Genomic DNA, 17035 nt, shown 5'->3' with positions numbered 1-17035 from the left:
TTTAAAAGAATACTCTGATTTAATAAGAATAAACAAATCAGTCTTTTATGGCCGTAAAAATAGGGATGACACATTGTTCTTCCTAACAACATGTTATAAGGGGATGTTGCCCTTATTATGAGGAATTCTATTAGGATGGTTTATTGTATGTTCCCTCTATAGTCTTCCATTGTTAATGGCAAAGATATACTCTTAACTCGCCATACATATTGACCAGTAAATCCTACCACAGTCGACGTAGCAGGTCAAACATAGTTTTGGATGTCTCTCAGGAAGTATTTCAAACAATGCTCGTAAATGATGTTAACTAAGCCTCTGCTATCTATATAGATCCTTTGTATTAACGTTCTTCCCATTACTCCTATGATTATTAAAGGCTCGGTGCCCTAGTGATCGAAAGGTATCTGATCATGATGATTGAACTCGATATTAACCATTTTTCGTTTCTTGATCAACTTATTTGTAACACCGTAAATTTTCAAACAAATTTTTCATTTCAAAATATAGTAGTTTCATTCAAAACAAGGCATAAACATTTCAAGTGTCATGTCAAAATACAAATCATCTAAATCCCAAGATCACAAAACATCCTTCAGTGTATACAGATCACGCCGGCGCCTTCCCACGGTCCTCGCTAGTACCTGAAACACATACATAACAACTGTAAGCATAAATGCTTAGTGAGTTCCCCAATATACAACTTACGCACATACGCCTTTCCAGGCCCTGACCTTCCGGTCCATGTGTCTCAGGGACTTCCGTCCCTGCTGGGTAAACCTTCCGGTCCTACCCACGCCGACCTTCCGGTCCATAACACAACGCCTTCCAGCCCATAACATAATCGTCTTCCGGCCCATAACATAATGCCTTCCGACCCATAATATAATCGCCTTCCGGCCCATAACATACATAGCACGTATAATAAATAACTTACCACATATAGCACATATATCACATATCATATCTGACCTTCCGGTCACACAGTCAAACCCTTCCGGGTACAGTATAGTGAGAAGACTCACCTCGTGAATATCGAAAGCTGGCAAATCCCGAAATCACTCGTGCTCGATCCGCCGAGCTACAATCTCCCTATAACATCATATATCTCTTATTAACACTTTTATCTGCTAAGTTTGACTATCCCTAAGAAGTCAGACATAGGTCAACTCTGGTCAACGGTCAATGGTCAATGGTCAACTTGACCGGACTCGGCGAGTGCTAGGGCGACTCGGCGAGTCTAGACGTCCTCACCAATTCTCTAAGATTCCCTTTCTACTCGTCGAGTATCCTCCTTGACTCGACGAGTTCCTCCTGGAAGAATCGCAGGGCCACCCCGACTCAACTCGCCGAGTCTGAAGAACAACTCGACGAGTCCCAGTTAATCTTCAAGCTACTCACCGAGTCTGTTCATCGGACTCGGCGAGTCCATGCCATGCAACCGCTCAAACTGCTTTCTAAGGTCAGAACTGCTCCGACCATTCATAGGTCTGGCCTTCCTAGACTGATTCATCATGTAATGTCCTCATTTCGGTGCTCATAATACACCCCATGACTCATAATTTACATTTTGACCTAAGGCATAAGGATTCCAATACAAAACCTTCATTGATTCCCGAAATGCTCAGGCATGGGACATTCTGGACCTCCAAAGGTCCCAATACAGGGTTCCAATCGTTTGGGGGACTAAGGTAACATTCAATCTAGCCACAAAAGGGTTCCATAAACCCTAAATCCATATACACATCAACATAAGAGAATGCACTCGAAATATTACCTGAATAACGTGCTCTTTGTGTCCCCAAATCCTCAGAACGTGGCTTCTCTTGTTGTTCCCTTAACCAAGCCTCTTCTACCTTGCAAAACAACACTTCCAAAATCAACAATGGTCTTCACCCTTGCTCCAGATGCTCACAATCGAAATAGGGTTTCTCTCAGAAGGCTAGGGTGAACAATGACGGCCATAAGGTCCCTCATATACGTCCCAAACCTGAACGGTTAGGGTTTTCGCTAAACAGCGCAGACTCGCCGAGTCCATATCCGGACTCGTCGAGTCCAGTCACGAACCCGCGACCAAATCCGCGATCCTACTCGGCGAGTCTAGGCTCCAACTCGCCGAGTCCCCTCTTAAAACACCCAAAACTTAATTATAACAATACCTGAAATTTCGGGCTGTTACATTATTACTAGCTTCCCCTTGTATCATGGCAATTTCGTTGTATACTCATGTTTCTTCCTTCTTCGGTGGACACTCTACCCGTTGCATACTCATGGTTCTTCCCTCATTCTCTCTTCATACTTTCACAATCTTTTATTACATGACCCAACTTTTTATGGACAAGAGTTGATTCTACTAATTATGGGTTAGTGATGTTATGTTGGAGTTTATTCTTTCTTAAATCTCATATTTCTCTCTAAGGATAGTGTTGGCATGAGTGTCGGAAGGTGGTCGGCTTCTTAAAAGATGTTGTATTAGATATGATTCAGATCCTTGGAGTTTCTGATCGGATTGGCTTATGAGTCTGATTTTGGAACCCTTTGTCAATGATTATAAATGTTGGCATTCGAAGTGATCTCAACTCGTTTTGAAGGAATCAGGTTTGGAGAACCTACAAGGGGTTCAAAGGGTGTTATGAGATTGAAATGTGAGAACAAGTTTCGAGGAAAAAATCTAATTTAAGTGGTGGAGAATTATAACACTCGTTTTCCATAATAGATCGGTTGGGGGTTTAGAAGGATCAAAGGTAAGGTTTTTGGGAAAAACCTTGTGTCACAATGTGGTGAATGGGGCACCACAACATGACAAGACAATTGCACGAACGCATATATGGGATGGTCATCACGACATAACGAAAGGAAGGTCACAATGTGACTACAACTGCCGCCCAAGACATGATTTTTTAGGGTTTCTTACATATTTAATCCCCTAAACTCAAGGTTTAGGGAATCATGTTCAGCCTCCAACCCTTTTAATGAAACCCTAGCCTTCATTGTTGAGTTCTTGAGCTTTTGGTGGTGTTTTGGTGTCTTGAAGGAGAGGGGATCATCCTTCGTGCATAGATCCAACTTGCAAGTCTCATCATTATCTTCTAACACTTACTCTGGACCATTGTGAGTGTTCAAGTTCCAAGCTTTATGTTATGTGCTTCTAGATCTAGGCTTTTTGTGCATTTTCTCCATTTTTGGGAGAGTTTGAGTGGATTGATTCCATAAAGTTTGCAACTTTATGGAACCTTGAGGTCCCTTTGAGGTTTAGTGTTCTAGATATGAGATTTGGTTAGGTTTTGGCTCATGCATGAGATTTTTGACCTTATTTTCACCATTTTTATAACTTAGCTTGGGGAAATACATGCATTGGACATGCATGACTATAAAGCAACGATTTTTATGACTCTTTGGGTGTAAGGAAGCCTTCGAGGAGATTAGTGTGTGGCTTAATGGATTAAGGGTTTAATCTATTAAGCTGCCCAAGATCAGTTCCTATGATGTGACGATATGTCAATCACGTCGTAACGATTGAGGTTCTCATTACTGTATTGTTTGAATGTTCCCACGATGTGGCCAAGAGTCCTTCGCGTCGTGGTGAGGGTTGACCGTTGACTTTTTGACCAATTTAACTTGGGGTCAAACTTGAAGGAATTTGGTTATTAATTAAGGTTCTACCTTTATTTGGTGCTAGTTGGTTCACGTGAGCGATTAGTGTAGGGAGTGAGTGTGTTCCTATGTTTCCTTGGGTATTCAATTCAAGTGAGTTTCCTCACTATACTATGTATTTCAATGTATATAATTGTATGTTAGAATATAGGATTAGTGGTATGATGGTCAGAGTATCAATAGGATGGTTATCGTCTAGTGGAGTGCCCTAGGGTTTGTATGTAGTCACGTAGGACAGCTTAAGAACTCTTGATCTATGCTTTCTTTCATGTTCCTTGTTTGGTTGTGGATCTAGAGTGGGATCACCTGTTTGAATGTCTATCTCACCTCTAGTTACATATAGATATGTATTCCCTGGAGAACTTCCAGTAGTGGCATAGTGTACTGTATGAGGACTCATATACGGTAGTGAATTGGTAGACAGGTAGAGTAAGGCAGATAGTTGTTTGTGTTTATGTGTTTATGTGTTTATGTGTTTACTTGGTAGTTTTTTTTGTTAGATATGTCGACGTATTATGGTGGGGTGGGTTGAAGCGGTCTTGTTTTGTGTTGTAGGCCAACATACTCGGGCGGGCCAATGGTGTACTGTAAGCCAATGACGGGTCAGTTGTATGCTGAGAGAGAGTAGTCCAGGTGAACTATAGGCCTTGCAAGGCAGCCCAGTCAAAATGTAGGCTCTAGAGCGGTCTAGGCATGTTGTAGGCCTTGCGAGGCGGGCCAAACAGACTAAAGGCTCATGTGTGCATGCATTGTGTGTATGTGTGTGTGTATATATATATATATGTATGTATATATATGTGTGTGTGTGTGTATATATATATATATATATATATATATATTGTGGTGTGTGGTATTTTAGGGGAACTCACTAAGTTTTGACTTACACTTGTGGATTAAACATTTTCAGGTACAATTGGTGATCATGGGAAGGCGAACGCGTGACTGTACACACTCATCAGCCACCATGAAGATTCTACATTTATTACATTTCTCTGATTTCAAGCAAATGTATTTTGAAACAAACAGATTTCTTGACTTGGATTTTATAAACATGTTGTTTTACCTTAATTAAAAATGAATTTTTTTTTTGTGAAAATAGGACGTTACACCAAATCCCATTCTTTCTCTTTTGACCCCTTCTCTCACTTCTTTCTATATGTCGCTTTTTCATGGCTCTGGAACTTTTGAAGGCTTCGAACTTCTCCATTTCCATCTCTTCTGTTTCTAAATTCTTTTGACTCATTTCTCCTCCTTCTTCTAGGACTTCCGACGTCACGTTCTTGTTTTTTATCGCTTCCGAAATTTGTGGCGTTTCTTCGTGTCCTTCAAGGTTTTGCATTCTTATGTTAGGACTCGTGTCGACAGTAGTGTTTTCTTTGTTGGTTATTTGTTGTGGAGTTCCACGGATAGCGCTACTTGATGAGTTATCGATTCCTTCACAAATCAATTAACCTGGAGACAACAAACAACTCGTAAGTTGATTTATTTGCGTACCTTGTAGAGTGATTTTATTTGTAGAATAGTGTATTTTATTTGCGTACCTTGTAGAATGATTTTCATCACTTATTTATAGTCGATGTTAAGAGGTTATGACCTCTTCATGTACCGAGAAGATTTTTCATCTTATTGCATTAATGGTGGTATGCCCGAAGGTACACTGGTATGTACTTACTAACTATTTAACAGTTGTTTCTCGTTATTCGAAGGATTCATCAATCACATATCTTCGTACAAGTTCTTTTCTTTGAGGATCCATGTACATTGATATTGTTGTGATGTTATTTTGTACCTTGTTCGTTATTTTCTATGGTCCGGTATGATTACTTAATTCGGTATACGGGTGATTAGGTATATACATGGTCCAGTATATATCTAGTTGACTAGTTCGGTGTATACCTGGTTTGGTGTAGTGAGGGTATACGCGAAGCTTCAAGCTAGGCTATGAATGAATAAAAGAATAGCAATAGATTAAAATACAATCATATAAAAAAGTAGTAATTGATTAAAACACAATCAAATAAATTCAAGTTCAATAGGAAAATATTTACATAAAAAATCAAAACTGTTGTTTAATTAAATCCCAAATTCATTCATATATTGTTCGTTGTCGTAAATTTTTTTACAAAGTAATTTGCTATTTTCATGGGTCTCACATGATATATTGATGTTCAGTTACCACCTGCATCATATAAGACCAAAAAAAGGAAACAAAAGATCATAAGAAAATAATTGATTTACAATGTTATCTCCATCATAAGAAATGTGTTATAACTTAATTGTCTTCCCCATAGTTCAATTTGGTCATAGAATTGTCAAAAGCATGTATTGGCACAAATAGTCTAAATGTAAAAGTAAAAAACAACCATCATAAAAAAATTACATTCGTTAAACCATATGTTATAACTTACAACATTATAATCCCCATGTTTTACCTCACAAATATAGATGCATAAATAGGGTCATCTTTGACATCACCACATCCATCCTAATTGGAAAAAATAAAAATAATGATAATAAACATAAGAAATAAGAATAATTTAACAAAATATAGAACAATAAAAAATGAATGAAAAAAAAATGACGTGTCAGTTAAATAGCAATTCATTTTGTTTTTTCTAATTTTTTAAGACTTGATACAAAATAGGGCAATTTAGTTTCTTTTTTCACAGTAAATAGTAACGCGTTTTCCTTTTTCTATTTTTTTGTGTACCCTGATGCAGCAAAAAGACGATTTAGTCCATCAATTCAACCAGAATCTTTCTGTCTAATAATATCGTTTTCTTAAAACCCATGCATCTGAAAAAAGATTCAAGCTTTCTTTGCAAGAAAGAAGGGTGAAAAGGGTCCCATCATAAGTAGGGATACAGAGAGAATGGACAATTTTACCCTTCTAACCATAAGTGATGATGAATAAGAAATAACTGCTTGTCTAAGAACTATTATAAACTCAAACTGCATCAAGTAAAAAAGAAACAATTGATTAAAAGTGGAAGTTTATTTTGATTATTCAAATCACAAATCATCAGTTTAAAAACATATATCTTCCAATTTGATATTTCTCATCTGCAGAAAAGCTTCATCATTTTGCACATATACTAACAAAAGTTAATCAACATCCATTTCTCAATTAATCAGTTTTGTATATTACATCAAAACATGTAAACTGGTTTCATTTCTAAGCACCATTTAAAAGCTCAATTTTCCCTACTTTGATCCCTGTTTCACACATTCTTCAGCCCTTGTAAGAGCATCTGTCAACACATCAATTGTCCAATCCTTAACATCCTCCTGCAAAATAGCAACACACATTATATTTTCACATATAATAAGTTGATAACAATCTACTTGTATTCATTCTTCTACTGTTTATAGTAATATGATTAAGCAAACAGTTGAAGAAGTTATGAAAAACAGTAAGAAATGAATGTTAGTGATAAAGTTTGAAGATTTACCATGTGTAGAGGCTCCCCTGTTCTTATTCGTGCATTAGGTCGAGCAAGTTTAGATTCAAATGGAGTTCTTGGTCGAACTTCTCTAAATTCTTCCCATTCTTCTCGAGAAAGCATCCTAACAGTGCCTTGACCTGGTGGAGCATTCTGTATCTTCTTCTCTATCCTTTCTTGTGATGTTGAATCATCATACTATCAATCATTATAGAAACAAATCAATTTCTGATTTTCTGATCTGTGCTTTAGCAATAGCAATCAGATCAGCAATCATCCATAGAAACTATTGGAGGTTTAGGTTAAATATGAACACAACTGTATTTCGATCGATTATGAAAAAAATCAATAAACGTAAACAAATTGTTGAAATTGAAAGGAAAAGTGTACCATCATGAGAAGCTTGGCGAAAAGTGCGATACCTACGACGGTGGCGAAAGCTGGCATACTAGCGGTGTCGAGCCATGCCGTCGATTCGGGAGTCTGTACAAACAACCGGTTCCGCTTAGGGTTCCGACGACGACGATCCTTCTCTAATTCAGCAATGCTTTTCTTGAAGGAATCGCTAGGGCTATGTCTGGATAACGTATGTAGCTGTCTACAAAGTTGGAAGATGGATCGCTTGGATCCTTCCATGGCATCCGGAATAGGGTTTTTCAATTCACACGCAAGAAAAGGAAATTGTAATAATCTGATACTTCTTAAGAATTTTGATGATTTTATTTTGGGCAAATTTCATAGAGATTATTTATTTTGATTTTTATATATTTTTCTTAATCATCGAGTGAATTTTTGCTGGTCTAATCAAAGATTTTTTTTTTAAACCAGTGTGAGAGTGTGAGTTTTTCCTGTAATCAATTGCAAAAAACAATCGAGAACAACTTTTTTCCTTGCTAATGACGGTTTAAAAAAAACTAAACTTTTAATGGTTATATCATAAAAAATAATACAACTAATGGTTAAAATGAAAAAAAAAATCTAAATTATAATTGTTTTTATAGAATTCATACATGGTTTTTAAATAAAAAAAATAAAGTCTTAAAATTAAACCAGAAAAAAAGAAAATGATTAAATTGGAAAGAAAAGTACAATGGTTTATACAAAATTTGGTCTTTGAAACCGCAGTGACACGTAGGCGTCACCTCACCCGTTAGTTTCATACCATACCCAAGGAGTGGTGCTACACTTAGGGGTTTCTTTTTTAATTTTTTTAATAAATAAAAATGATCAATAAGACGAAGGTTAAAAAAAAAAAAAGAATCAATTACGTTGTTTGAAGGAGTGCTCCATTGGAAGGTCACACTGTACTCTCTACCGCACTCAAGGGAGCGGTGTTTGTGCTTATGTGGCAAGGTAATGCGGTCCAAACCGCACCCACTCCCTCTGGTCTAAGAAATAAGGACGATACCGCAATATCAGTGATATCAAATTGGACAGGTTTAGTGTAGCCGCTATTGCTTTATTTTCAAGGCCAGTGTTTTGTTTCTGTAATCCAAATCATTGATCTTTTAGAAAATCTCACACCTTTGCTTAGTTCCCATTAGACTAATAGGGGCAACATAATGTCGAGCTAAAATGTTCATAATAAAACGCTAGTGACACTTTCCCTCGGATTTTCATTGTCACCTCAAATAATTGTTGCAGGTAATGCTTTTAAAATGTCGCAACTAGACGCCCGTAAAGATATCACCGCTATTGATTATTGTCGCCATTAATACCAATGAAATGAAAACTCCATTTTTGTGTATATGTGTGTTCATTGTCGTTGGCATGGGGGTGGGGGTGGGGCAAAGTGGGCAGCTGTACAGGGCCTACTTTTTTTATTATATATTTTTATTTAAAAATACAAAATTATAATAAAGATAAGGGTCATTTTTTTCTTGTTCGTCCTGGGCCTCTAAGAATATTTCATTTTTCACGACCGGCCCTGATCGTTGGCAACATGATATGACGCTTCAAAACCATGTTTTCTCTTTTTTTTCCTTTTCCTTTTGCAATTTCAAGCTGGCCTCTAAGAATATATTTCATTTTTCAGGACCGGCCCTGATCATTGGCAACATGATATGAAGCTTCAAAACCATGTTTTCTTCCCCCCCCCCCCCCCCCTTTTTTTTTCAATTTCAAGCCCTAGACGCTCATTTCTCTATTCGAAACAGCATTATTGTGCTTCTCCATTATGTAATTCCAAGCCCTAGTTAGCTTTTTTTTATCAAAATGTTACACCACAACCAACTATTCTCTTTTATAATATTGATTTGTAGAATCTTTGTATAAAGTATGCTTAAGTTGGTATAAATTAGTATATACTATTTCTAACGCCATGTCGCGGTAAAAGCAATGGCGGCGATTTACGATAGTGTGACATCCCCAAAATCACGGCCAGAAAAGACCGATTTTGTTTATGCTTTATAAAAATCAGAGTACTTCATTTTATAAAAAGGTTGCGGAATTTGTTCCCAGAAAAACATGGTAAATACGTTATTAAAACATTTTCGAAGAAACGTATTTATTTCATTTTAAAATGTTTGGGATGACATCGTTAATACCGAAACATAAGCATAAACAGAACTTACAATGATTTACACTAGTGATCTACATCTCTTTTAAATCTCTCAGTGTAATGTCACTTCACTTCGTCACCTGTGATATACATAAGCTGAGTGGGTTAGGTTGGGGAACCTGGTGTGTACATAGGGTTTTCAACCCACAATAATATAATTATTATGTTCAATCAAACAATCAACCCAACTACCCATCCCCATTATCTTCTTTACTCTTTAAGGATTTAACCTAAGAGTCATCTATCCTGCATTCGTTTATTCTGAAGTCCCTTACTTCCAGGGTTATGGGACTGGCACTAAATCCATAGCTGCCAATGTTCGTTCATAAAGCACTAATTCCATAGCTGCTATAGTCTATTCATCGGGTACTAAATCCATAGCTACCAGTCTTTATCTAATAGGTACTAAGTCCATAGCTACCAATGTTCAACATGTACTAAGTCCATAGCTACCAATTCCTACAGGTACTAAATCCTTAGCTACCAGAGTCTAACTAATAGGTACTAAGTCCATAGCTACCAATTCCTAACAGGTACTAAATCCATAGCTACCAACGTCTAAAAGGTACTAAGTCCATAGCTACCGGTGTTTGTCCCATAGGCACTAAGTCTATAGCTGCCAATGTATACTCACGTCATCTTCTATCTCTCATCATTCATCTACCCATCTCATACCCAACATTTTCGTATATATAAAATACGTATACAGTTTAAGTCCTTTAAAACATGTATAAAACGTTCAACCAGCATAGACAGCAAGTATTCAGATAATGTGCACACATAGCACGTAGTTTATATAAAATACTTCATATCTATGTGTGAGATGAAAAGGACTATGCACTCACCTGAAAGGTGGTGAGTCGGCACTCGGACAGCACTTCGTTACTCTTAAAACAATTATCCCTTGACGAAACCTAGTATCATTACCACTAGAGTTTAGTCTAACGCTTGACGAGACTAATTTAATAGTCTAGCTATTATTACTATTATATAAGCGTTAAATAACACTCAATATAACTCATAATAATAGCCCAAATAATTATTTTAAGGTCCTAACAATGTTACTATAATTAAATAAAATCTATATTAAATATATTATAGGCGTAGCTCACTTACAGGGGGTTTTTATTAAAAACCAGGCTTCGCTGGAGCAGCGTTTCCGAGCCGAAAGCTTTTCTTCTCGGAGCCGTCGGGCGCTCCGGGGCTTTCTTCTCATGATAGGGAGGTTCCCTAGACTTGGGAGGGGTTTAGGGAGGTTAGAGAGAAGTTAGAGAGAGAAAGAAAGGCTTATGGTGTGAAGAAAATATGAGGAGTTCACCCTTGTATTTATAGGAAGTGTATAGTAAAGTAGTCTCCAAGCTTCGTCCGTAACTTTTGCATACGAGCTCCGTTTTTGTCTGTCTTTTTACTGTTGAGTTCCTATTAATGAGATCTTCAATTTTCATTTAGACCTCGTTAGCTAATTCTCATTCTATCTCGGATTTACAAAACTGTATCGAAATCGCCGCGCTCGAAAAGTAGAGACTAAGCTTCGTCCATAACTTTCGCATACGAGTTCCGTTTTTGTCTGTCTTTTTACCGTTGAGTTCCTATTAATGAGATCTTCAACTCTTATTTAGACCTCGTTGGCTAATTCTCATTCTATCTCGGATTTACTAAACTGTATCGAATTCGCCGCGCTCGAAAAGTAGGGAATAAGCTTCGTCCATAACTTTCGCATACGAGTTCTATTATCGACGTTCTTTATATCCACGCATTGGTATTTACGAGTACTACAACTTTCATTTAGATCCCGTCGGCTAAAAATCGACCGATCTAAAATTCAGATTTCGGGCTGTGCACTGCTATGCTAAATCTTAGAAAAATCATAACTTCCTCATACGAAGTCAGATTTGGGCGTTCTTTTTATCGATGTTCTTAGTTTAACATATTCTACGACTTTCGTTTAGATCGCTAAGGCTAAATCTCGCTCTATCGTAAATTCACTATTTACGCTTCCCGGTATCGTGCCGGTTCCGTCGCGAAACTTCAACGGGTCATAACTTCTTCGTTATAACTCGGATTTCGGCGTTCTTTATATGTATGATAACCTTGTAACGTACTCTACAACTTGGTCAAGATTATTTATTCTAAATAATCTTTTGTCGAAAAGTCATTTTCGACCCCTATTGCCTCTAATTTGACTAGCCCGGATTTGCGGGCGTTACAGATAGTATCAGCGGTAGACTTATGGGTCGTTTGATAGTTGTTGACTGAGTTAGAGAAGTTCTGACTATTAACTTCTGACTAAAACTTGTTGTTTGATTTTGCATCTAACTGACTGTACAAAATAACTATATTACCCTCAAACAACATTTTTTAATAATAATTTATTGGGTTAATGGCTTAGGTAAAAAACACAAATGAAAAAAGTCAGTCTCTCAACAACACAATACTTTTGACATAATAACATGGACCGCCTGATGACTTATTGACAATTTAAAGGTCGTTTACTTAAATAGGCAACGTAGTTATGTTGTTTGTCTTAAAAGCTCAAGGTGCTCATGCTTAAAACTTAAAGTTTGTTACTAGGGATAAGCATCGGAACCTGGCCGAACCGAAACCGGCCCAGGAACCGAACTTGGTGGAAAATAGGAATCGAACCCAACCGCCAGTTCTACCGGTTTTTGTCGTGTCTTCAATGTTGGAACCGATCCTCGATAATATCGTCCCGGTCCGGTTCTACCAGGTCCGGTTCCTGGTTCCAAAAATCCACAAGAATATCGTCCCGGTCCGATCGGTTCCATCCGGTTCCGGTACTGGTTCCGGTTCCATTACCGGTTCTGACATGTTCCCTGGTTTAAATGTTCATCCCTATTTGTTACCTATATAGTTAAATTTTGTATTAAGTTGTTTTGTCGCATTAAGCTTATAAAACTCATGTAAAAGGTAAGAGCATATATCTTTGTATCAAACGAATTGACCGACCGGATTAGATAAAAGCTCTCACTAGACCCAATCATAGATTCATAGTTAATATCAAACAACCACCTCCCATGTAGATTTATATATAGATGAAGGTGATGCTAAGTGAACAGTTAAATAGTTTTCTTTTGATACATTATTATGGTTCAAATTATCCGTAGCATAGTGAAAAAACGTATCAGTAAATGTTATATTTTGTTATTGCAGGTGTATGAAAGAAACAATTGTTAAAACATATTTGGGTAAATGACACAAAAAACACTATTTTTACACAGAAATTCGATTTTGACACCGTGTTATTTTTTGTGTCAATTTTGACACTGTGTTTTCCAATTCGTTACAATTCTGACCACTTGACCGGTTAACCAAGTTACATGCTAACGTGGCATGATGACGTGTCAGTTTTGATGACGTGGCATACTGACATGATATGCTGACGTGTCAAAATTGATTTTTTTTTCCACAAAAAACACTAAGTTTTCACTTTTTTTTGATTTTGACACTAAGTTTAATTTTTTATTTCAATTTTGACACTATGTTTTTTTTGTTCCAATCGAACATCATTTATCGAATTTTGTTCAATTTTGTCTATTTTCCATTTGAAACCGTATAAATATATTTTTTTTATTACATTTTAAACCGTATAAGATATTTTTTTCGTTTAAAAACCACATTTTTATTGAAATACAAGGTGTTTTTTTTCTTACATTCAAAGCATTAGTTATATCATGAGAATCAAACTAACCATAAGCTTCTAATAAGATGTAAAAATTTGATGGGTTGCAAACTTGATATCCAAATTTTGATCAACTACACGCCTATAAACCTTCAAACACATTTTAAAGTTGCATATTAATATAAAATACAATTTTTATATAGCTAATACATATTTATACATAAAAATATGGTTTGAGTGTAAAAAAAATGTATTTATACAAAACTATGGTTTTTAAATGAAACAAAAAACATATTTATATGGTTTAAATGTATTAAAAAAATATTTATACGGTTTCAAATAGAAAATTGTCAACATTGAACAAAATTGGAAAAAATGATGTTCGATTTGGAACAAAAAAACATAGTGTCAAAGTTGAAAGAAAAAATTAAACGTAGTGTCAAAATCGAAAAAAAAATGAAAACTTAGTGTTTTTTGTGAGAAAAAAATTCAATTTTGACACGTCAGCATGCCACGTCATCAAAACTGACACGTCATCATGTCACGTCAGCATGCAACCTGGTTAACCGGTCAAGTGGTCAGAATTGTAACAAATTGAAAAACACAGTGTCAAAATTGACACAAAAAAAAACACAGTGTCAAAATCGAATTTCTGTGTAAAAAGAGTGTTTTTTGTGTCATTTACCCAACATATTTTACAATTTCCATCACTAAACTGTTCTAAAGTCCAAAACCATTAAGCAATGAATCAAGCTCTAATAGGAACCAATACTAAACACTAAACTCGACATAATTTGTAAAAAAATCATTATGTCAATCACAAAAGAGCTAATTAACAAACATCTAACATAAAAAAATAATAATAATAATAATAATAATCCCAATACAGAAAAATTACACATCCACAAAATCATCAATTCATTGAACCTAAAATAACATCATGCACTCATGAATCTTGGTCCCTACCTACCATAAGGATGATACCGACCACCGCCGCCGCCACCACCGCCACCATAACCTCCCCTGCTTCCATACGGTCCTCCCACTCCACCATATCCCGAACCCGCACCGGATTCATAACCACCACCACCGCCACCACCCGGACCACCGCCATAACCCCCATAACCTCCATACCCACCACCACCACCACCTCGGCCATACCCACCAAGCCCACTCCCGCCATATCCTCCACCACCAAACGAACTAAACCGACTAGAGTACCCAAGCGGCGGCTCACCACCACCGCCGCCCCTGTAACCACCATAATCACCGCCATAGTCACCATAACGGCTGCTAAATTCGCTACCGCTAGGCCCATATCCACCATAATCTCCAAATCTACTCGAAAGCCCTCCAAGCGACCGGTAAGGAGGACCATAACCACCACCACCGCCGCCGCCGCCGCCATAACCACCGTATGAATCACCGTACCCACCAAAACTATCGCCGCCATACCCACGTCCCCGCGGTTCACTACCATATGACATGGGTCCCGGATTTGATGCCTTCTTTGGCTCTGCCTTCTTGATCTCAACCTAAAACAATAAAACTTTTTTTTAACTTAATACAGAAATAACAAACTTAATAAAAAAAATAAAAAATAAAAATTAAACATCATTTATCCTAAAAAAAATAAAAATAAATAACCTGTGTGCCATCCATATCAATCATATTTCCATCAACGAGAATTGTATCAACAACTTGTTCACTATCAAAAACAATAAATCCAAATCCACGAGAGCGTTTTGTTGCATGATCACGAATAATCTCATGTTCAACAACTTTTCCATATTTTGAGAAGAATCCTTTGAATTCATCTAATTATATATAGAAAAAAAAATAGATATATAAAATAAGTGGTGTGATTTATTAAGAAATGAAGTGATGTAAAATTGTAAATATAAGAAATGCTAACCTTCGGTGACTGATGTTGGAATCCCACCAACGAAAATCTTTTTTGTTTTGAAATCCTTCGACTCACCAGACCCTTTTGGAATGGTTCTCTTGATTTCAACCTGCAAAATGTTTATTTGAATATAATCAGTGGGAAATTTTATAAAATATTTGAGCTAGAAACTAAGCATCAATTTTGGCATGATTTTCATCGAACATGGAAGTTAAGTTAAAGCTCTATATCCCTCTACAGTCTACACATTCAGACATTTACAATGTAGCCTCAAAATCATGTATTCAATCTATAGATCCTACAATGCCATTGCGAATTGAGAATGTAATTAACAAATTTAACCTAAAGAAACTGAATTCACTCACTTGTTTCCCATTAATGACATGAGTTTCGGCAATAACAGTGTCAACGACAGAAGGATCTGCATATGTGATGAACCCAAAACCCCTTGGTCGACCAGTTTGTCGATCCTTCATGATAACCGAATCTGTAAGATCTCCATACTTTCCAAAGTACTTAACGAATTCATCTGTTTACATGAAGATATATCAAATCAGATACGAACAATTGCATTTTCTGATAACAAGAAGATTGGGGGATAACCTATAGTAGTATCTTTCGCTAAACCCCCGATAAAAATCTTCCTGTGACAATTCAAGGGACAAAAATTTCAAGCTTTGTATCATTGTGTAAATGTAAAAGATAAAACTAATTGTGCAGTTATAGAAGTGGAGAATGACGAACCCTGGACTGGCGCCGTCGCCAAAGTCAGGGCGCTTGGAACCCATTGGAAATGATTTCTTGAATCGAAGATTTTGTGGTTAAATTCCGTGACAATATGAAGGTCGAAAGTGGTGTTCTTCGCGTTGTTGTTGGGGGTTTTTACGATTGGGAAGAAGAAAGAGCTAGGGTTAGGGCTTTACCAATAAGATACGGATTTGAGGATGCATTAACAAATTTATATCGTATATTAGAGGCAAAACAAAATATAGAAAATGAAAACCTATATTATTGGTCATGAGTTATGTGGAAAATTGTTATTTTTGTTTAGAAAAGTTTGTAATAAGAGTTCATTTTACCGTGACTTGGGTCTAAAAGTTCTAAAACATTTTATAACGACGGATTTGCTCATTATTATTGTATTTTTAATTTTTCTTTTATTACGAGATTGTATAAAACAATTAAAAATAAAATCTCTCTCTCTCTCTCTCTCTCTCTCTCTCTCTCTCTCTCTCTCTCTCTCTCTCTCTCTCTCTCTCTCTCTCTCTCTCTCTCTCTCTCTCTCTCTCTCTCTCTCTCTGGAAACTTGCAGGTCGGATTATCCCTTCATAAACACCCAACAAACACACAAGCACTTCCTATTAAGATGTTCGTCAAGCATGCATATATTCTTGTAAACCCCAATGTCTCTCTCTGCAATTTGAAATAATCTGAACTTTTTTCCTTAGCCCTTAGGTCTATGGATTTAGGGTTTTAAATGGTTTGGTATCTTCAAAAAACAACAACAAAAACTATCTAATTTCTTGTTGCGGTTTGGATCTCAAATGAAAATGGTTCAAATCTGGAGGCGGGTTTGCTAAACAAGAAAGTCTTATTTCTGTTCTTGTTACTGGATTTGTGGTCGCCAGCTATCTCACCTCTATTGCCTCCGTAAGGCTCTCCGTCATCACCCCCGTTTAGAGTTCTAAATCTATGTTTACTGGTTCGTTTTCGTTTTTTTAGAACATCAACTATGGGGGGAAGAATGAGTCACGGACGAAGACGATGGTGTTCCAGATCTGAAACGAGGGTTTGCAAGCTCAAAACAAGAAGGACGACCGGAGAAAGAGGATTAT

The 17035-nt window shown here is 36.8% G+C and overlaps 2 protein-coding genes across 2 annotated transcripts; both read right to left on the bottom strand.

Moving 5' to 3' along the window:
* Window positions 1–6747: 6747 nt before the first annotated feature.
* On the bottom strand, window positions 6748–7811 carry LOC111889786 (uncharacterized). The gene is made up of 3 exons (XM_023885939.3): window positions 7485–7811; window positions 7104–7292; window positions 6748–6939 (listed from the first exon to the last, which is right to left on the bottom strand). Exons 1-3 carry the CDS (start codon window positions 7728–7730, stop codon window positions 6856–6858), a joined length of 519 nt encoding a protein of 172 aa, XP_023741707.1. The 5' UTR covers window positions 7731–7811; the 3' UTR covers window positions 6748–6855.
* Window positions 7812–14138: 6327 nt separating this feature from the next.
* On the bottom strand, window positions 14139–16156 carry LOC111889793 (uncharacterized). The gene is made up of 6 exons (XM_023885945.3): window positions 15945–16156; window positions 15804–15844; window positions 15566–15729; window positions 15210–15309; window positions 14942–15111; window positions 14139–14829 (listed from the first exon to the last, which is right to left on the bottom strand). Exons 1-6 carry the CDS (start codon window positions 15986–15988, stop codon window positions 14257–14259), a joined length of 1092 nt encoding a protein of 363 aa, XP_023741713.1. The 5' UTR covers window positions 15989–16156; the 3' UTR covers window positions 14139–14256.
* Window positions 16157–17035: the final 879 nt, after the last annotated feature.

This window comes from Lactuca sativa, chromosome 9 (assembly GCF_002870075.4).
Source record: "Lactuca sativa cultivar Salinas chromosome 9, Lsat_Salinas_v11, whole genome shotgun sequence".
NCBI lineage: Eukaryota > Viridiplantae > Streptophyta > Magnoliopsida > Asterales > Asteraceae > Lactuca > Lactuca sativa.
Note: the sequence above shows the minus strand (reverse complement) of the source record. Positions and strands in the feature narration are given on the sequence as shown.